At 40.0% G+C, this 17,844-nt stretch overlaps 1 protein-coding gene across 2 annotated transcripts in view; it reads left to right on the top strand.

Annotated features, from left to right (window-relative positions):
* Nucleotides 1-17,844, top strand: part of LOC139444353 (protein phosphatase 1 regulatory subunit 37-like) — a 34,760-nt gene that overhangs the window by 5,115 nt on the left and 11,801 nt on the right. The window contains exons 2-12 of one of the 2 annotated variants that reach the window (XM_071225293.1): nt 1,564-1,661; nt 3,702-3,747; nt 3,927-4,027; nt 5,048-5,167; nt 7,029-7,179; nt 9,211-9,356; nt 9,927-10,052; nt 10,737-10,878; nt 11,497-11,663; nt 11,888-13,082; nt 15,939-16,022. In XM_071225293.1, coding sequence (XP_071081394.1) covers nt 1,564-1,661; nt 3,702-3,747; nt 3,927-4,027; nt 5,048-5,167; nt 7,029-7,179; nt 9,211-9,356; nt 9,927-10,052; nt 10,737-10,878; nt 11,497-11,663; nt 11,888-13,082; nt 15,939-16,022 — 2,376 coding nt within the window. The remainder of the gene's footprint in view (nt 1-1,563; nt 1,662-3,701; nt 3,748-3,926; nt 4,028-5,047; nt 5,168-7,028; nt 7,180-9,210; nt 9,357-9,926; nt 10,053-10,736; nt 10,879-11,496; nt 11,664-11,887; nt 13,083-15,938; nt 16,023-17,844) is intronic. The other variant, XM_071225294.1, reaches the window with a different exon arrangement.

Here is a 17,844-nt window from a genome sequence, read left to right as displayed (position 1 = left end):
GCCCCATGGCGGGGAATAGTGATAACTCTGTTTCCTTGTTTGATATAAAATCATATCTTTTTTGCAACTAGAAAAATATGTGAACAATCAATTGCAATCTATCAGTCGATTGATGGTCTGGAATATTGTTCTAAAAAGGATCATTTGAATGAAGAATTGAGGCAAAGGTTTTACAAAATTCTGTAAGTACGATGTTCTTATTACCACCAAATGTGCCATATTAAAAGCCAAATGTGACAATGAGTCCCAACATCTCTATATTTAAATGATTCAGTGTCTCCCAGCATGTCCAGAGTTTCAGATGGCCATATGTCACTGGTCATAGACTGATAAAATTTCTATTTGAAAGATTGTTTACGAAATTGGACTTTTGACCGATAGAAATGCTAAGCAAGGTGTCACACATTTTATAGTTTCATAATTAAGGTGTATGTAGGAAGGATTGTTCCTGCTTATAGTGTCAATTACGGTATCTTAAAACAATACACATTTCTTAATTGAAATTCTGGGTAACGCATGTCTTTGCTTAACTTTCTTTATCATAGAGAAACGCTTTCGGGAGCTATAGTCACATAGTCAAGCGTTTTTCTTATCACAACATTTTATTGGTCAGATTGTGTATATTCATCCAATCACGAATGGTATTGCATTGATTTGTTGTTACGGTTCGTCTGTCAGTTTTGTTGCTTTGACTTTTTGACTTTTGCTATTGAGTTATTTCATTTCTTGGGTCCAAATCATTGACTTATAATCAGCTTTTTGTGTCAAAATCACTGATGCCTAGTATCACAAGATCCTAAAATTATCAAATAGAACTTTGATGTTGTACAGCCTTTGACATTCATGCTAGTCTGCTTGCCCATGACTACTAACTTGTTCTTGGACAAGTAAAACTCCAATGATGGTAGTCCTCATTGACCAGTCACTTTTGAGGGCAGTGATGCTGGACCTCAATGCTTTGATTTTGCTACAAATTGGAACTGAATAAAACTGACAGAAAATGTAAACAAAGTAAACATTGTGTCGTGTTCAAACAGGACTAGCTACAAACTCTGAGGACCAATGTAAATAGTTTTACACTCTGGACTAGTATCAAGGAAACAAGATTTCTAAGGATGTCAAACATGATCAAAGGCTTTACATATGTCATATAAAATGACCCTATCTTCATCTTCTTTAGGGGCACGGGTGGCCCAGTCGTCTAAGGTGCCACAATTCGCTGTGCAGAGTTGCGTCCCTTGGACACGCCAGAAACCTGTGATTGTGGGTTCGAAGCCTAGTTCGCCCAATTTTTGTTTCTAGGTTTGTCAGCACAATACCCGTGCTCCTTGGTTTCATCGAAGTGGTAAACATCTGAGACCTGCATCACTTGGGGCTTTGCTCTCACATTAAGCTGACACGCCGTGATATAACTGGAGAATATTGTTAAAAGCGGCGTTAATCCCAACTCGCTCAGTCACTCACTATATCTTCTTTACCTGAGGACCAGTGAAATGAGGTTTACACCAGTCCTCTGGACTTGTCTTTAAAAACAAATTTCTAAGGCTGTTGTATGTATTTCAGCCCGGGGGTGGACATGGCACGAAGTGATGATGGCATACAGACTGAGCTGTGAGAAACACAACACTAAGCCCCTCAACAGGATCATACAACAAGTACAGGTAACAACATACACCCTGGTCCCCTACATTTCCAAATGTTCCATGATTCTGGGGAAAACTCTTATCCAGTTGCATGTTTATCTCCTGATGATTTAGACATCTTCCCAAAAATTCAGGGATGTGGCATGAGCATAAAGAGGTCAAAGTTTAAAGGAACTCCCCTTTCAGAGCATTTCATTTTAATTTGCCAAAGCATTTCCAAATTCCACAGCAAGCCCTTTGGCTAGTGAAATCCTAAAGAGGAAATCAAAGATTAGGATTTATTACTTACCCGTGAAGAGATTACCCGTTTAATAAACATACAGCTGTATTACACATTGTGTAATACCAAAACGCCTGCTTATGTACTCTCGGAACATGTTTCATAAACAATTATTGAAAGCTCTCAACATCCCTTGGCTTATTCAACGACATTGTGTGTGGAGATGATAGATCACTGAGAGGAGCTTATGCAAACTCTTTGACCCCAGCAACCTTGTTGCTAGGCTGACGTCACATGGCATTGTTTCACCGATGGATCTTGCAACAAAATTGCTCAAATTACGTCATCGGGTATTGTGACGTGATTGTAAACATTGTGGTGCAGGGCCCCGTTCCACAAGGCGATCATACTGTAGAGCAACGACAGTCATAAGTCTATGTTAAAGTATGTGAGTTACGATAACCTTAGCGCTACGATAACTTTGTGGAAGGGATGCCCGAATTCTAACATGTCTAAGGGTGGTCCATTGAATGGTATTAAATTCAAACACTTCAACATGGACCCTAAATATATATATCCTATTAAGTGTCCATGGTTTCAATTTTTGACGTGATTGAGGTATTATTCTGTTAAACTCAATAGGATTATGCTGTGGATCATGTAGGTGTCAGCCTAATCACACTCAACAGTATAATTCTAAAAACGTTATAAATGGCAAGTAATAAATAAAGTACTGAACTCGCTCCCATGTAAAACCAATTTTATGATACTTGTGGTATCTGACGAGCGAAAACTATTCACTCTTTTCATAAAATTGGTAGAAGACGGGAGCTCGTTTAGTATTCTATAGACTACCGTTCATCTACAGTTGTGTAGAAAATCTTGTGTCATTTTTATGGGTATTGTTTATTGTTTTTTCTTCTTCATCCATTTTCCATTATTGTGTTGTTCATGACCGTGACTATATTTCATCCTGGCTACTCAGGCTTGTGTAAGCATTTGAACTGAACAATATTGTTTATATTTACCATTGTTGACTGTCACAAGAACTGATGTGTAATATTTATGAGCTGTAATACAATAACTAAGCGCCTTTATTCAGCTGTCATAACATTGGTATGTATACGCAGTGCTGATGTGGCAAACAACCATCTGTTCATCATGATATTTAAAGAAAGTCATCAAGCTCTCATTCTAGGTGAAGCTTATTCCACAAACAATAATTGTGCCTTTTTTAGCATCACTGGGATTTTTTTAACGAACCTATGTGGTAGTTATGAGTCATTATGATGCCGGTGTCATGTGTAGAAAGAGAATTCCAGAGTGACTTATTAAAATATATTTAGGTCATATGTTACTTTCGGTCTTCCAGCTTATAAGTATTGCTTGATAACTTCTCTGACTGAACCCGTGAAGATTCCGGGGTAGAATAGGTCTTCAGCAACCCATGCTTGGGTGGTCAGGCTTGCTGACTTGGTTGATGCATGTCATCATTCCCAATTTGGGTGGATCGATGCTCATGATATTAATCACTGGATTGTCTGGTCCAGACTCGATTATTTACAGACCGCCGTCATATAGATGGAATATTGCTGAGTGCGGCGTAAAACAACATACCAACCAACCTTTAACTGAAGCTATTGTTCAACTGTCAATCTTAGAGCATCTGTAGTGACAACTACTTTATCTGATCAAGAACATTGATTCCAAGTTAACACAAGTTGCAGCAATGATATTGATTTATTTACAGCCAAGTCGTGTCATTTTGAATGTACAGCCTAAACAATGATGCAGTAGCCATGGTTACAATACAATCACAATACCTGGGTTTTTTTCAGGGTCTTGTTGACAATGGAAAGAGACAAGAATTATTCAGTTTAAAAGGCAAGTTTATTTCTTTCATTATTTTAAGTGTTATTGCACCATGAGCACATATTTCGAAAGAAGATTCTCAGCTATTTTCCTATTTTTGAAACAATAAGAGGAATATTTTCAGTTAGCTTTTTATGCACATTGAGTAAGGGATGTCCCAACTAAATCTGTGTGATCTGTGCTGTTGCCAGGTGAAAAGTTGGACCACAAGCACTGCGAGAGTATTGAGGAAATCTTGCGGCGTATACAGTTCAGTGTTATTGATCTCGAGGGCTGCCACCTGGAGGACGAGGTACACATTCAACTGTAATAGGTGGAAATAGGAGGGATCATCCTCAATAATCCAGGGAAATATATTTATCCCTGCCTTCATATCAGTAATTTGCCGAGCTGTGTCTTAAAGCAACCAGCCAATCAACAGTGATAAATGACTGATGGTGAATGGAATAATATTCTGACCAATCAAATTACAGCTTTCGTATATTGTTGTACTGTTCACATTTCCAAGTTTCCTGGCAACCAAATGGATCAGGTTGTCAGACTCGGTGACTTGGTTCATTGCGTGTCACTGTACCGTAACGGCATGGATCATTGCTCATTATATCAATCAATGGATTATCTGGTCCTAACTCAAGACAGGCCACCGTAGTTAGACTATTGCTGTGTGTAGGTTTAAACAAGGAGCAAGCAAAGACTAACTCATGCATGATTGGGGCATGTTATTTATTTGTTGTACACGCTAGTCTGCAACATTCCAGCTATATCATGGAGGGCTGTAACATATTCATTGTGGTACGGAATAAACAGTGGTTGATATTATTATGAACAATGCTCAATGCTGTTGGTGTAGAATGACATACAATCAACAAAGCCACCACGCCTGATTACCCGATCCATTTGGCCTCTTCTAAGTTTACAAGAGCAGCATAGGTTGCTGTGGACCTATTCTATATTGAGTTAGTGAGTGAATATTGCTTAAACCCACTAGGGGCGGTCGGGTAGCCTAGTGGTTAAAGCGTTCGCTCGTCATGCTGAAGACCCGGGTTCGATTCCCGACATGGGTACAATTTTTGAAGCCCATTCTGGTGTCCCCCGCCGTGATATTGCTGGAATATTGCTAAAAGCGGTGTAAAACCATACTCACTCACTCACTCATTTAAACCCACTAAGTCTGACGACCCGATGCAAATTAGTTCCCTCTTTCAACAAGCAATAAGTACTGGGGACTTGTTCTTACCCAGGTCTTCACCAGGTTTCAGGAATGTTAAATCTATGGATAGTTTGAACAACAAATGTTTTTTTCTGTTTTCAGAGTGCTGTAGCTTTATTTGACATGATTGAATTCTACGACTCAACGTGTCAGTTGAACATATCCTTCAACAAGAACATAGGACTAAGAGGATGGCAGGCTTGCTCCAAGCTTATACGCAGGGTAGGATTATTGTCAGATATTGATCTTTCAATTGCGTGGTCTCTCTCAGCATGCATAGTGCCATATCACATTGTCAGGTGCTCGGTATGGAATCACGGCTTACAAGATCATACACTGTCATCCAGTAAGGCTCCGTTAATCTCGACCCTGCTTCCAGATGATGAGGAAGGAAGGAAAATTGAAAGGGACTTTCAGTTTCATGATCATTAACCAAGTTATATTTAATGAATCTGTAAATGTTACAACTAAAGCCTTCAAAATTCACGCTAATCCGCTAGCTTGAGTCTACTAAATTGTGCTTAGTACAATTAAAAATCAAATAATGATGGTCCTGAATGGCTAGTAATTGTATAATAAGACCACAAGGGGCACAGCTTCTTTCTTAATTGTTCTCTGCGATTTATCGTGTAGCTATCTCATATCAGTTCTGAATGCTGGGATTTTAGTACAAGTCAGTCCAGGAGGATTTGCTGCAAACTCTTGGACAAGTGACATGAGTTTTACTCTAGTCCACTGGACTTGTCTTAAAATTTGTTCATTCCACAGCTACATTGATTTCCTCCCTCAACCGAAGAGGGCATGAGTGGCCCAATGGTGTAAGGTGCCGCGAATCGCTGCTCAGAGTTCCGTCTCTTGGTCACGCCAGAAACTTATGATTGTGGGTTCAAATCCCGGTTGGCCCCGATTATGTTTCTAGGTTTGTTAGCACTATACGGTGCTCCTGGGTTTCACAGAAGTGGTAAACGTCTGAGGCCTGCATCACTTGGGGCTTTCCTCCCACATAAAGCTGACACGCCGCAATATAACTGGAATACTGTTATAAGCAGCATTAAACCCAACTCACTCACTCACTCAATCAATCACTCCCTCACCCGGTCCAACTGAGGCAGTCACAACATGCAAAAGGGCCACTTTATTCGGCTGTCAATCAAACTGATAAGACCATGTTTCACCAGTCTGCCTACATGACTGTTGTGCAAACATTATTGATCTGTTTTCACCATTACCCTGTAAACTGAAAGTGCAACACCAACATGATACTACATTTTGATTAATGCACTACAGCAATGTCTTGTGACATTAGTCAGGAAATTTGCTATGCTTTTCATTAAAAAGGATTTGACTTCACATTTAAACAGTTTGTTTGAAGTAGCTTATTTGTAGATCTTTCAATATTGTCATGATCATTTCTACTGCTATGTGTTAGGTATAAGAGGATATTGTTAGTTGTGAATATTTCAAATAATCTCCAAACTGAAAGCATGGCTCATATTTTTCAAACAAATACGAGAAGCATTCAGTGAACATATTATTAATACAAACATGCATATGTTTTAAAATTAAGCATGAAAGTCAAGGGAACAGGTTATTGTTATAACTCTCATGTTAAAAGTTAGAAATTAAGATGGGCCCTAGATTGAAATAGTGTTGGAGCAAACCTCAAAGAGGTGAAAGGTTAAGTGAAATGGGGTTTAACATCGCGTCCAAGATTATTGCTCTTTATAGCGACGTGCATGCGCATGTGTGCGTGTGTGCTTGTACTAGTCAGGACTGATGCCGATTTATAGTGCTAGCTCACTGAGATACCATGCCGCAGTTTAACATGAATACCCTACTCAGACATTGTATACTGACTCCAAGCTGACCAGTCCTTGTTGTAGCCCCTTAATGCCGAGCACCAGACAGGGTAACAACAAGTACCATCTTTTAACTTCTCTTGGTATAATGCGTCCGAGGATCGAATCCCGGACCTTCCACTCTCCGAGCAGAAGCACTACCACTAGCCCACAGAGGCGATCCAAACCTCAAGGACCCCTACTTATATGAATGCTGTATGTCTTACAGTGCCTTTTTGTTTCAGACCCCTCATCTCATTCATCTAGACATGAGGAACTGTGACCTGAATGAACGCTCCATCCCTATCATTGGCAGAGCCCTGAAGCTGGGCAGTACACTCACTGTGCTACACTTAGAGAACATCTCTCTGTCTGGCCGAGCCCTCATCATACTTGGTAGGTTGTCAGTGGGTGTCAAGCTACCACCACTAGATACAGGGCTGGCTTGATGTTGGAGTGAAGTGTTCCTTCATTGCAATGTCTTGAATCCAGAAAAGTGTTTTACACTACTCAAATGAAGTTAAAGAAAACCTGATTCTTTCATTGACTAGTTAATCTGTCATGGCAAAAGAAGTTAAACAGGGCAAGATTTAAGGAACTTGTTTTAACTTGCACCACATGCAACTATGCTTGTCCTAAGAGGCGACTAACAGGATCGGGTAGTAAGGCTCGCTGACTTGGTTGATGCATGTCATCGATCCCAATTGCGTGGATCCATGCTCATGATATTAATCACTGGATTGTCTGGTCCAGGCTCGACTATTTATATGGAATTGATGCTAGAATATTGCTGAGTGCAGCGTTAACCAACCCACAAACCAACAAATCCACAAACCAACCAACCAACCAACCAACCATGGAAGTACCGGGTACCCACAATTTGATGACATGAAGCCTAAGTTAGTTTAACAAATAACACGTAACAGGGATTAGTGTTCTAGTATTGTAAATAAACTTCAGACATATTGAGTGTGTTCAAAGATTGATTTTGTGTGGACGGGTAAGTGTTAGTCGGACACACAGTTGAAAATTTTTTACATGCACTTGCTCATGGACATAAATATTAGATTAAATATTAAATATTAGATTGCATTTTTCAATAACAGGTTGCACTTGTTTATGATTTGTAGAGCTAATTCGAGCCCCGTTAAAAAACACTCTATTCTTTCATGCCATGAAAGATTAACTATAGTCATATGAAAGAATCGGGTGTTCTTTAACTTCTTTTGAGTAATATATATTAGATGTAGTATATTGAAGTTAATCGTTGCCATTTCTTTATTCTGCTGATGTAAACTTTAGCCATGCTTGATCTTTAGGTCAAGGCTATGCAAATGTATGTGATGTCAAACAGCATCAGGAGTCTTCAGTGACAGTCTGATACCATCTCTGAAACCTTCAGACCAACTTCCTCACCTCTGCTTGAGGAGGTTTGCGGAATTTCACGCCCAATGCATCAGCCAGTTCCATGACTGAATTCAATAGCAAACCATTGAATAAACATGTTGATTGTGCCCAGCGTATGCAATGGGCTCAGGCCAAGAATTATGCTGGCCAATCAATTTTGTTTATTTCTCATTCATGGTACTCATTGGCTATTCTTGCACAGTTAGGTCTGCCATTGTACATTTGCACCTACTGCACTGGCAAAGGCTTTGAGATGGAGAATTTCATCTATGGACCAAGCAAAAGTTGTGTGAAAAGGTCTGTGGATCAATTCAAACTTATTAACAGACTCACGACTTGATCATTTTAACTGTATCCAGATCTTTATCTTTCTGAATGCACCTAACATGGGGGTTTGGGATTTTTTATTTTTTTTAGTGTGTGACGCATAAGTGACCAAAGTGATGTCTGATGCAATTCCCTATTTTGACTTGTATCATATGGTCCTGTGTTTTTTCAGATGAACAATTACCTTGCCTTTGCATGCGTTTGTGATGAGTGTCATTCGTGGAGCAGGCTATGCTCACCTTGATAGTGATTCACAAACACAAGCTTTTGATATGATTAGAATCGTACAATGGACTCTCATGAGGTTCTTATGATCACTGAAATGGCTTTTTTATGCAGATTATTTCCTTATGGTTTAAACACTACAATGCGTTCCCTGGGCACACTAAAAACTATGATCGTGGGTTCAAACCCTGGTTCGCCTCAGTTATGTTTTTAGGTTCGTCAGCACCATACCATGGTATCACCAAAGTGATTAACGTCAGAGACCTCCATCAAGCTTTCCTTCCACATTCACTTCCAGCTAGCACACCATGATATAATTGACATACTGTTCTAAGTGTTGGTAAACTCACTCACTGACTGACTGTATATGGATATTGCCTTTTGATCCTTTTCTTACAGAAGTTTGTCACTAAAACTTATCACCTTCATTGAGTTTGATTTTGTAATGTCTTAATCATCATGTTGAAGTTGCGGCACTGAAGATGAACGAGACGTTGATGGAGCTGTTTCTGGCCGACAACAAGCTGATGCCGAGTGACGGAATCCAGCTGGGCAACCTTCTCAAGTACAATCACAAACTAGAGCTGCTTGATCTCCGCAACAACCACCTGCAGGTCGCTACATGTCCTATATCTACCACCTAACTCCAGCATCTATTAAATAGGGCTGGGACGAGTCCAACTTTACCACCTGTATACTCAAACACACACACACCCGCCCCCCCCCCCCCCCCCCCCCCCCCCCCAGGGTCTCAAAGAGATAGGTACAAAATGTCCGATTGGGAATACTTCGACCATAGACCTGGAGAAAATGTATTTAGATACACGTATAAAACTATCTGGTCATGCATACACTGAAGTTGACTGAAGTTTTATCTTTATCCAAACATATAAAAGTCAGAAGAAAGTGCATAGTCAGAAAGAAATGCGAACATTAGTGACTTGCAGTATAACTATATAGTTCTAGATACTTTTTGTCATTAAACAATATATCAATTGACTAACCACGGGTCCAGGTAGTCCTGTGGGTAACTGGGTCCTCCTCAGTACCCACCCGACCCGAGTACCCGAGTTACCCATCCCAGCCCTACTATTGTGTTTCTGACCTTGGTATAGCCGTGTGTGGTGAAGGTTGGCAGATTAGGGTTTGTCTAAGTCAGTTCATGAATCTTCTCTCTGCTGCAGGATGTAGGGACCAGCCATCTGTGTGATGGTCTGTATGAACAGAACCTGGACACTGGGCTGAAGACGCTAGTGCTGTGGAACAACCAGATCACTTACCAGGCTATGGCATCTGTTGCTAAGACATTGGTATGTAAAATGTTTCTCACTATTTTGTTGATAATGAAACCATTCCAATATGTACAATATGCACAACATGGACCCAGTGAGGATTCCTGAGTATAATTGGTCCACAGTAACAAATGTACAACATGGACCCAGTGGGGATTCCTGAGTATAATTGGTCCACAGTAACAAATGTACAACATGGACCCAGTGGGGATTCCTGGGTATAATTGGTCCACAGTAACAAATGTACAACATGGACCCAGTGGGGATTCCTGGGTAGAATTGGTCCACAGTAACTAATGTACAACATGGACCCAGTGGGGATTCCTGAGTATAATTGGTCCACAGTAACAAATGTACAACATGGACCCAGTGAGGATTCCTGATTATAATTGGTCCACAGTAACAAATGTACAACATGGACCCAGTGGGGATTCCTGGGTAGAATTGGTCCACAGTAACTAATGTACAACATGGACCTAGTGGGACAAGGCATGGCATGGCTGAGCATGTGTCATCATGCTCAATGGCTTGGATCACTGATCACTAGACTCAGTTATTTACAGGCTGACATCATACAGCTAGAATATTTCTGAGTGCAGCATTAAACTGTAAACAAGCCTGAAACTAAAATTTTGCTGACTCATTCTTATCTATCTCATTCTGTTTGGAAAGTTTTCTGATATTTATGAACACTTCCGACAGAAATCAGCAGAGTGTTTGGAAACACTGAACTTGGGGCACAACAACATCACCAATGAAGGCATGCACATCGTCAAGGATGGGTTGCTGAAGAGCAAAGCTCTGCTGAGACTAGGCCTGCAGGGAACCAAAGTCTCATGTGAAGGTCAGTGCAGTTGGGGATAGATCAGAATGTGGAATGGTTCATAAGATCAAAAGTGAAATCTTAAGGCCCATTCTTGCTGTAACAGGTGACTGTGCTGGTCGTAAGAGGCGACTAACGGGATCCTGTGGTCAGGCTCACTGACTTGGTTGATGCATGCATGTCATTGTATTCCAATTGCAAGGATCGATGCTCGTGATATCAATCACTGGATTGTCTGGTCCAGACTTTATTTCTTACAGACCACCGTCATATAGCTGGAATATTGCTGAGTAAACAACAAACAAACAAACATCATAAAGAATTGATCATGTTAATATGTCGATATTTTTCATATTTTGTGGTCAGAAATGCTATGACATGTTATTTTTGTTCAGCTAGCTTGTTGAACAGTTACATAAGTACACTACAGAAATACTGTTTTGAAGATAAAGCTTTTTTCATTGCTTTCAAGATCAAGACACAGATGTCCTTGTGTAACATATTTTCTTGTGTGTCTGTTTATCTATATCCATCATCTGCTACTATTGATGCATCTTATTGACATTGTTGTGAAATATTGCGATGTTAAAGTTTGTGCATCTGTCTTTTTGATTGTGACATTATCATTTTTGTGTACAGGAGCTGTAGCTTTGGCTGAGTTTGTGGCAGACAGCCCTCGACTTGTTCGTCTGGACCTGCGAGAAAATGACATTAAGACGGCTGGATTGATGGCCCTGTCTCTGGCCATGAGAGTGAATGACACGGTTATCAGACTAGACTTGGATAGAGACACAAAGAAAGAATCTGTACGTCCTTGTGATTTATAATTTATTTGAAATTGGGAAGCATTTCTTGCCTTGTGAAATACTTTTAAATAACATTGGGCATTTTGAAGAACACTTTGTTTTCAAAGAAACATTAAATTGCCATTTAATTTGTCATTTCTAATGAGATGAGAAGAAAATCTGTGCTGAAACAGTCACTGATAGAATATATGGAAAGGACGTAATTACTTGTCTTTTTTGTACAGGGGATGAAAGACTACGCAGAGCAACAGCGCCGCCTACACCAGGAGATTATGGTGTACTGCGAGCGTAATCAGCAACAAACAGTGGAGAGGGAAGAGCGTCAGAAACAGGAGAAGGTAGAACACGCTCGGCAGGAAGCTGCGCGTCAGGAGGTAGTGAATGTAGTGAGAGCAGCACAAGAGGCTCTTCAGTCAAACATGGATTACATTCCCTCAGCAGAAAAGATCCAGAGACCAAAACTTCTCTTCTCTAACATTCTGGCCCCTCAGCGGTCTCTGGAATCGCCAGGTGACTTCCATGAAGACAACATTCCAGTCACCTCCCCACCTGCGTCGTCCCAGAACCTTTCTCTGTGTCTCCCTCCTACGACTACGCCACAACAGCTACTGTCCACCCCACCAGCTGACATGCTGCTAAGTCCTCAGTACATACCCAAACTTACAGCCAAGAAGATTTTCTCTGTGAACAGAGTGACAGAGAGCCTGCCTTCTCCAACCCTGGTTGCTGGTCAACCGAGTGAAGCCAGTTCCTCTCTCAACCTCCTCACTGCTAGTCAGGTTCCCGGGGCAGGGCTCCCCGCTGCCATCAGTCCCACCACACTCTGTCAGGATCTCGCCACAGAAACTGTCAAGGAATATATAGAACAGATAGTATCCGAGGCTGCGGTAAACGGTGCGAGACCTGTGCCAGAAGACAAGAAAAGCAAAGACTCCGAACAGACTGATAAGATTTCTTCAGATGGACAAAAGGAAGAGAGTAAGGCTGTAGATAAGGACAGTGTTTGTGAACAAAATGTTGGAGGTAGTGGTGACAATGCTACAGAGGACATGCAAACAAATGAAGCTGCCTCAGCAAAAGGCGGGGCTGTATGTAAACTGGAACCAAGTCAGTGTGATAAATTGAAGGAGAAAATTAAGCCAGAAAATGTGAACGAAGGGCGTAGTGTTCCGACACAAGTGAACAGTCAGAACGCTAAAGAAAATTGTGTGAAACCTGATCCTTCCAACCCATCTGAAACTGAGCAGTGGCAAACAGTGGACACAACTGACTTGCAACAGTCTGGACAGTCCACTACCACCACGGGGGAGACGGAGAAGCCAGATTTCCACACTAACCTCTCCTTAAATGGACTTGCTCGTGAGCTGGCCAGTGCCTTGGACACTGTTGACGAACAGACAGATAAGGAATCTGCCACCAGTAAGTAACTCATAGTTTACCAGCATGCCAATACTTAGTATAGAACCAACACGATAAAAACGTACATGCTGCTAGAATGTGTAGTGTTGTAGTCCCCTATCCTGCACTAAAGTGTTCAAGTACTCACCTGTGTGTAGAACTTTCTATTTCACGACCCAGCATGACACTGACAGTATCCATGGCATCAATGGTATATGATTGGAATTATGATCTGATAATAATTATTAGTGATACAAGTTATGAAAGGGCTCGTGTCATAATCCTGATGACATTGATGTAATATTTTGGATGTTCTTTGGCATGTGAAAATGTAAGCATGGTAAGATCTATGAACATGATGAATACTACATCGAAAACCTTCAAGGACCATTTCAAACCCTGCTAATACATGAACTACAGACATTTCAGAATGATAACTACCAAGTTATACAATGTTCTACAATATGTACAGTGATTCATAAATAGTTCATAAAGAATATCTATGACGCAGTTATTATTATTTTTGTTTCATTTTCAATTTTGAGACATTTTTATTTTGTACTTTCATTTATTGTCATCTAGTTTTATGTTAAAGGTGAATATTGATTTTTAAGTGTAACTTGCACTTGTTGAAACTAGCCATCATCAGGATAACTGTCACACTTGATGCTTTTGCAGCGTTAGAAATTGGCACTAGTCCTGTAGTCCTTACCAAACTGCCCAATAGTAAAGGTATCCTAAGGACTACAGTTTGTTTGACTCCAAATGAGAACGATGAATTGCAAAATAACTCGAAATCCAGAAAAGTGTATGAAACATCAATACGGTACTTGACCATGAATACCCTGTACCCAACAAAATCTGAATTTTTGTTTAATATAAGACCCATGACGGATGAAGTTCTTTAAGAAACTATCATGTAATTTTGTATAGAAATGTGTACATGACACGTAGGGGGGACAAAACGTGGAAGGAACAGCACAAGCATGGTTTGCACATGCTACACAGTGACTTTGTTCATTCAATGACAAGATGCGCTACTCAGCAGATGTTTAACAGTTGATGTTGAATGTGTATGATTTCTTTAGAAGTGAAGCAGAAAGAGCAAAGCCTTTTTATGCAATTAGTAAATTCTTGAAACGAGCTTCAAAAGCTCTTGGTATGTCCCCTCAGAAACTTAAAAATGTTTTTTAGTCGACGAGATACAAATAGTCAGGCCAAGGAGGTAGGGAACATGTCAAAACCATGCAAGGTTGATAAATTAGACAGTTTTCAGAGGGATCAAGTCAGACGTGCAATTGTTAAACTGCACTCAGAAAATAAGTACCTGTCCCTAAGAATTTTGAAGAAACACCATGAAACTGACCATGATTTACGTGTTACAAAGTACAAACTATGGCAGCTGTTGCATACATTTGGTTACAAATACAAAAAGATAACTGGAGAAAATAGGGCTGTGTTGTATGAACTGTCTGACATTGTTCGTCTCCGAAATCATTACCTTCGTACCATCAAGCAGAAACGTGAAGAAGGATATGAGCCCGTCTTCTTAGATGAGACATGGTTAAATGCGTCACACACAGCCAGCAGTCAGTGGGTACCCAGTGGTGACTGTAAGGAGTCTGGTAGTTACTCATAGTCAGACTCAGACTCCATGCTGGTTCTGCTAGTCAGGGTTTTCTCCCAGACTGTGACCTCGTCTTTAGAGCCAAGGCCAAAGACAACAGGGACTACCACACAGAAATGAACGGCAATGTATTTCTGGAGTGGGTGAAAGATAAATTAGTCCCTGCTTTGCCTACCAAGTCTCTCATTGACAATGCACTGTATCATAGTGTGCAGGATCCAGAAAGCAAGACTCCAACCTCTAATAACCGTAAAGGAGACATGGTTACTTGGCAGCAACGGAGGAACATTACCTTTCCTTCTCGAGCGACGAAACCACAGCTCTATGAAATCATCAAAACTATGAAACCTGACCCCGTGTATAAAGTTGACAGTCACATCAAGGGTCAGGGTCACGCTGTCTTACGACTGCTACCTTATCACTGCGACCTGAATCCAATCGAGTTGGTATGGGGCATCGTCAAGGGTGACGTTGGATGATCGAACACAAATTACGAGACGTTGAACAACTCATAAAGGAATCCCTTGTTCGGGTAACAGTAGAAACATGGAGGCATTTTGTGGCCACAGTCGTTGACGAGATAGAGCCACGTTATTGGTCACGAGATGGACTACGGCCAGCAACAGTCCAACCTATAATAGTAGCAGTCGGTTCAGGCACCAGCAGTTCCGACGACGAGATCTATGGCATGAGCAAGTCATATTCAACATCTGCTGAGTAGCGCATCTTGTCATTGAATGAACATGGTCACTGTGTAGCACGTGCAAACCATGCTTGTGCTGTTCCTTCCACGTTTAGTCCCCCCGTGTAATGTCCACATTTCTATACAAAATTACATGATAGTTTCTTAAAGAACTTCATCCGTCATGGGTCTTAAAATAAACACAATTCAGATTTTGTTGGGTACAGGGTATTCATGGTCAAGTACCGTATTGATGTTTCATACACTTTTCTGGATTTCGAGTCATTTTGCAATTCATCGTTGTCATTTGCAGTCAAACAGACTGTAGTAGAAATTGGCCCATTTTAAGGGTTTTGTTATATGTTATCATCATAAGGACTAGTGGACAAAAAACTGTTAGTTTCTTAGTCTAACCCTGCTTTTGACGTGATTTTCATATCAAACGGTAGCTGTCCATTGTACAGAATTTCACCTTAACATGCTTAATGTATGCACTTTTCACATGTTTCGTGTCTTCACACAATGCACTAGTAGATTAAGCTATAGTTTTTTGTTTTAATTTCATCAGATGAGTTTAGTACGACTGATGACTTTGAAAAAGAATTAGACGCCATGTTGGCAAGTGTTGGTCTAAATTTACCCTCACAATTCCGTAAGTATTGCACACGAGCCTTCCTAGGGATTGACTATTGACTGCTTGCTGCATGCTTCTATTGCTGCTTCTTGTTCCTCTTCAGCCTTTTTAACAGCTTCCTAACAGCTTCCTGTACAGACACTGTTCAACTGACATTGAGTTATAATTAGATCTTTATACAAAGAGTTATCACGCTGGAATAAAAGATCTCATTTTGATAAGATTATACTGACATTGAGAGCATGGTTGGTCTAGGATGTGTAGGGGTGATGGCAATTCTTTCCTATAAACATGATAGTTACTGGTCATTTCACTCGTCACATCTCTCTCTCCAGCTTTTGATTTTGATGAAGTTGATGGTCAACACTTCTATAGTCTGTTTGTTGCAATATCGTACTGATGAAATGCAAAATAGATATAAATCCAAAAGCAACAATTCGTTTTACTTGGCATGAAAGTTGTTTATTTGTCCATACCAACTTCATGACCAGATATTGTCATGAAGTAGAGAAAAAGTTAACAAACTCTCATGTAATTGTTGGTGTATTTAATGCCTGTTGTTACAATGGTAGACTAACATTTAGTCTATGAAATCTTATATTACACAATATCCTTCTTGACTCTAAAAATAAAATAAAAATCCCTATGCTGATTTCAGAGTGTGGAATAGAGCTAGCTTGAGCTGACTAGACTTACTTTTGTATGCATTTCTAGATTATTATTTTTTCATATAGTAAATATATTCCACGGTCATGGTGCAGGACTATATCCAGATTACAAGGGGATCTGCACTGAAAACTGAACAGCTCTACATTTGCACGTGAAATTCACACATGTTGGGCCAACCCACTACCCTCTTTTCTATAATAAAATCACCTCACGTGAAAAATCTAAATCAGAAGCGTATCTTTTTGTAGTAGTTATTAAATGGAATATACAATGAGAATCTGTAAAATATTCTCAAAGCAATGTTAGTGATGTTCTTGGTATTGCTATTCAACTAATTTCAAATGCAAAAAATAAAACAAAAGGAATGAGCGCGTATATCATTACAATACAGTAGATGAATGAAATTCACTGACAATGTTGAGACGAGAATTAAAGCTTTGTATAATAAAAGAGAGGGATTATCAGATTATAGAAGTTTTGAGACTACCCCTGTGTTTCGAGAAGCCCTTCAGCTGTTATGTTTATTGCGCAGACCCCCTTGTAACAACAGGCATAGAACATGTTGAAACAACAACTAGTACATGATGGCTTGTTAAACAATATTTTCTCTACTCCATGACAATGTCTGACATTATTGTGACGAGTTGGTATGGACGAATAAACAAGTTTCATGCCATTTAAGATGAATTGTTGTTTTCGGATTGATATCTATATTGCATTTCATCGGTACGATATTGCAACAAACGGACTATAATTATCCTATCTGTATCATTGTTGATTGTAGTATTATCAGATTAGTGTGCTAATGTTATTTTACAGTGTTGAGCAATGTTTTAGAGGAACTGTTCTCTATAAACATGTTTATAGTTATACCTTGATCAATTTTGCCGTCCCCCAAGCTGTTCAATGTCAGTGTTACTGTTGAGTGTCAACACATGTTTGATGAAAAATAAGTGGAGTTTGAGAACAATATAAAATACTCAACATTTTCTCTTGACATGTTACCATGGTAACAGTTGATGTATGGCCAATGATTACAGTATATTAGGTAAATTCACAATCATCTTGATACTTGGTAATTTTGTATCAGTGTGGAAACATGGCAAGCAGTATGTAATTTTCTGGATGGAAATTTATATTTCACACTTGCAAACAATCTGGAAAAATCTCC

Source organism: Haliotis cracherodii, unplaced genomic scaffold, assembly GCF_022045235.1.
Source record: "Haliotis cracherodii isolate W230 unplaced genomic scaffold, xgHalCrac1.p SCAF_5, whole genome shotgun sequence".
Classification (NCBI taxonomy): Eukaryota; Metazoa; Mollusca; class Gastropoda; order Lepetellida; family Haliotidae; genus Haliotis; species Haliotis cracherodii.
The sequence above is the reverse complement of the archived record's forward strand: the minus strand, read 5'-3'. Positions and strand labels throughout refer to the sequence as shown.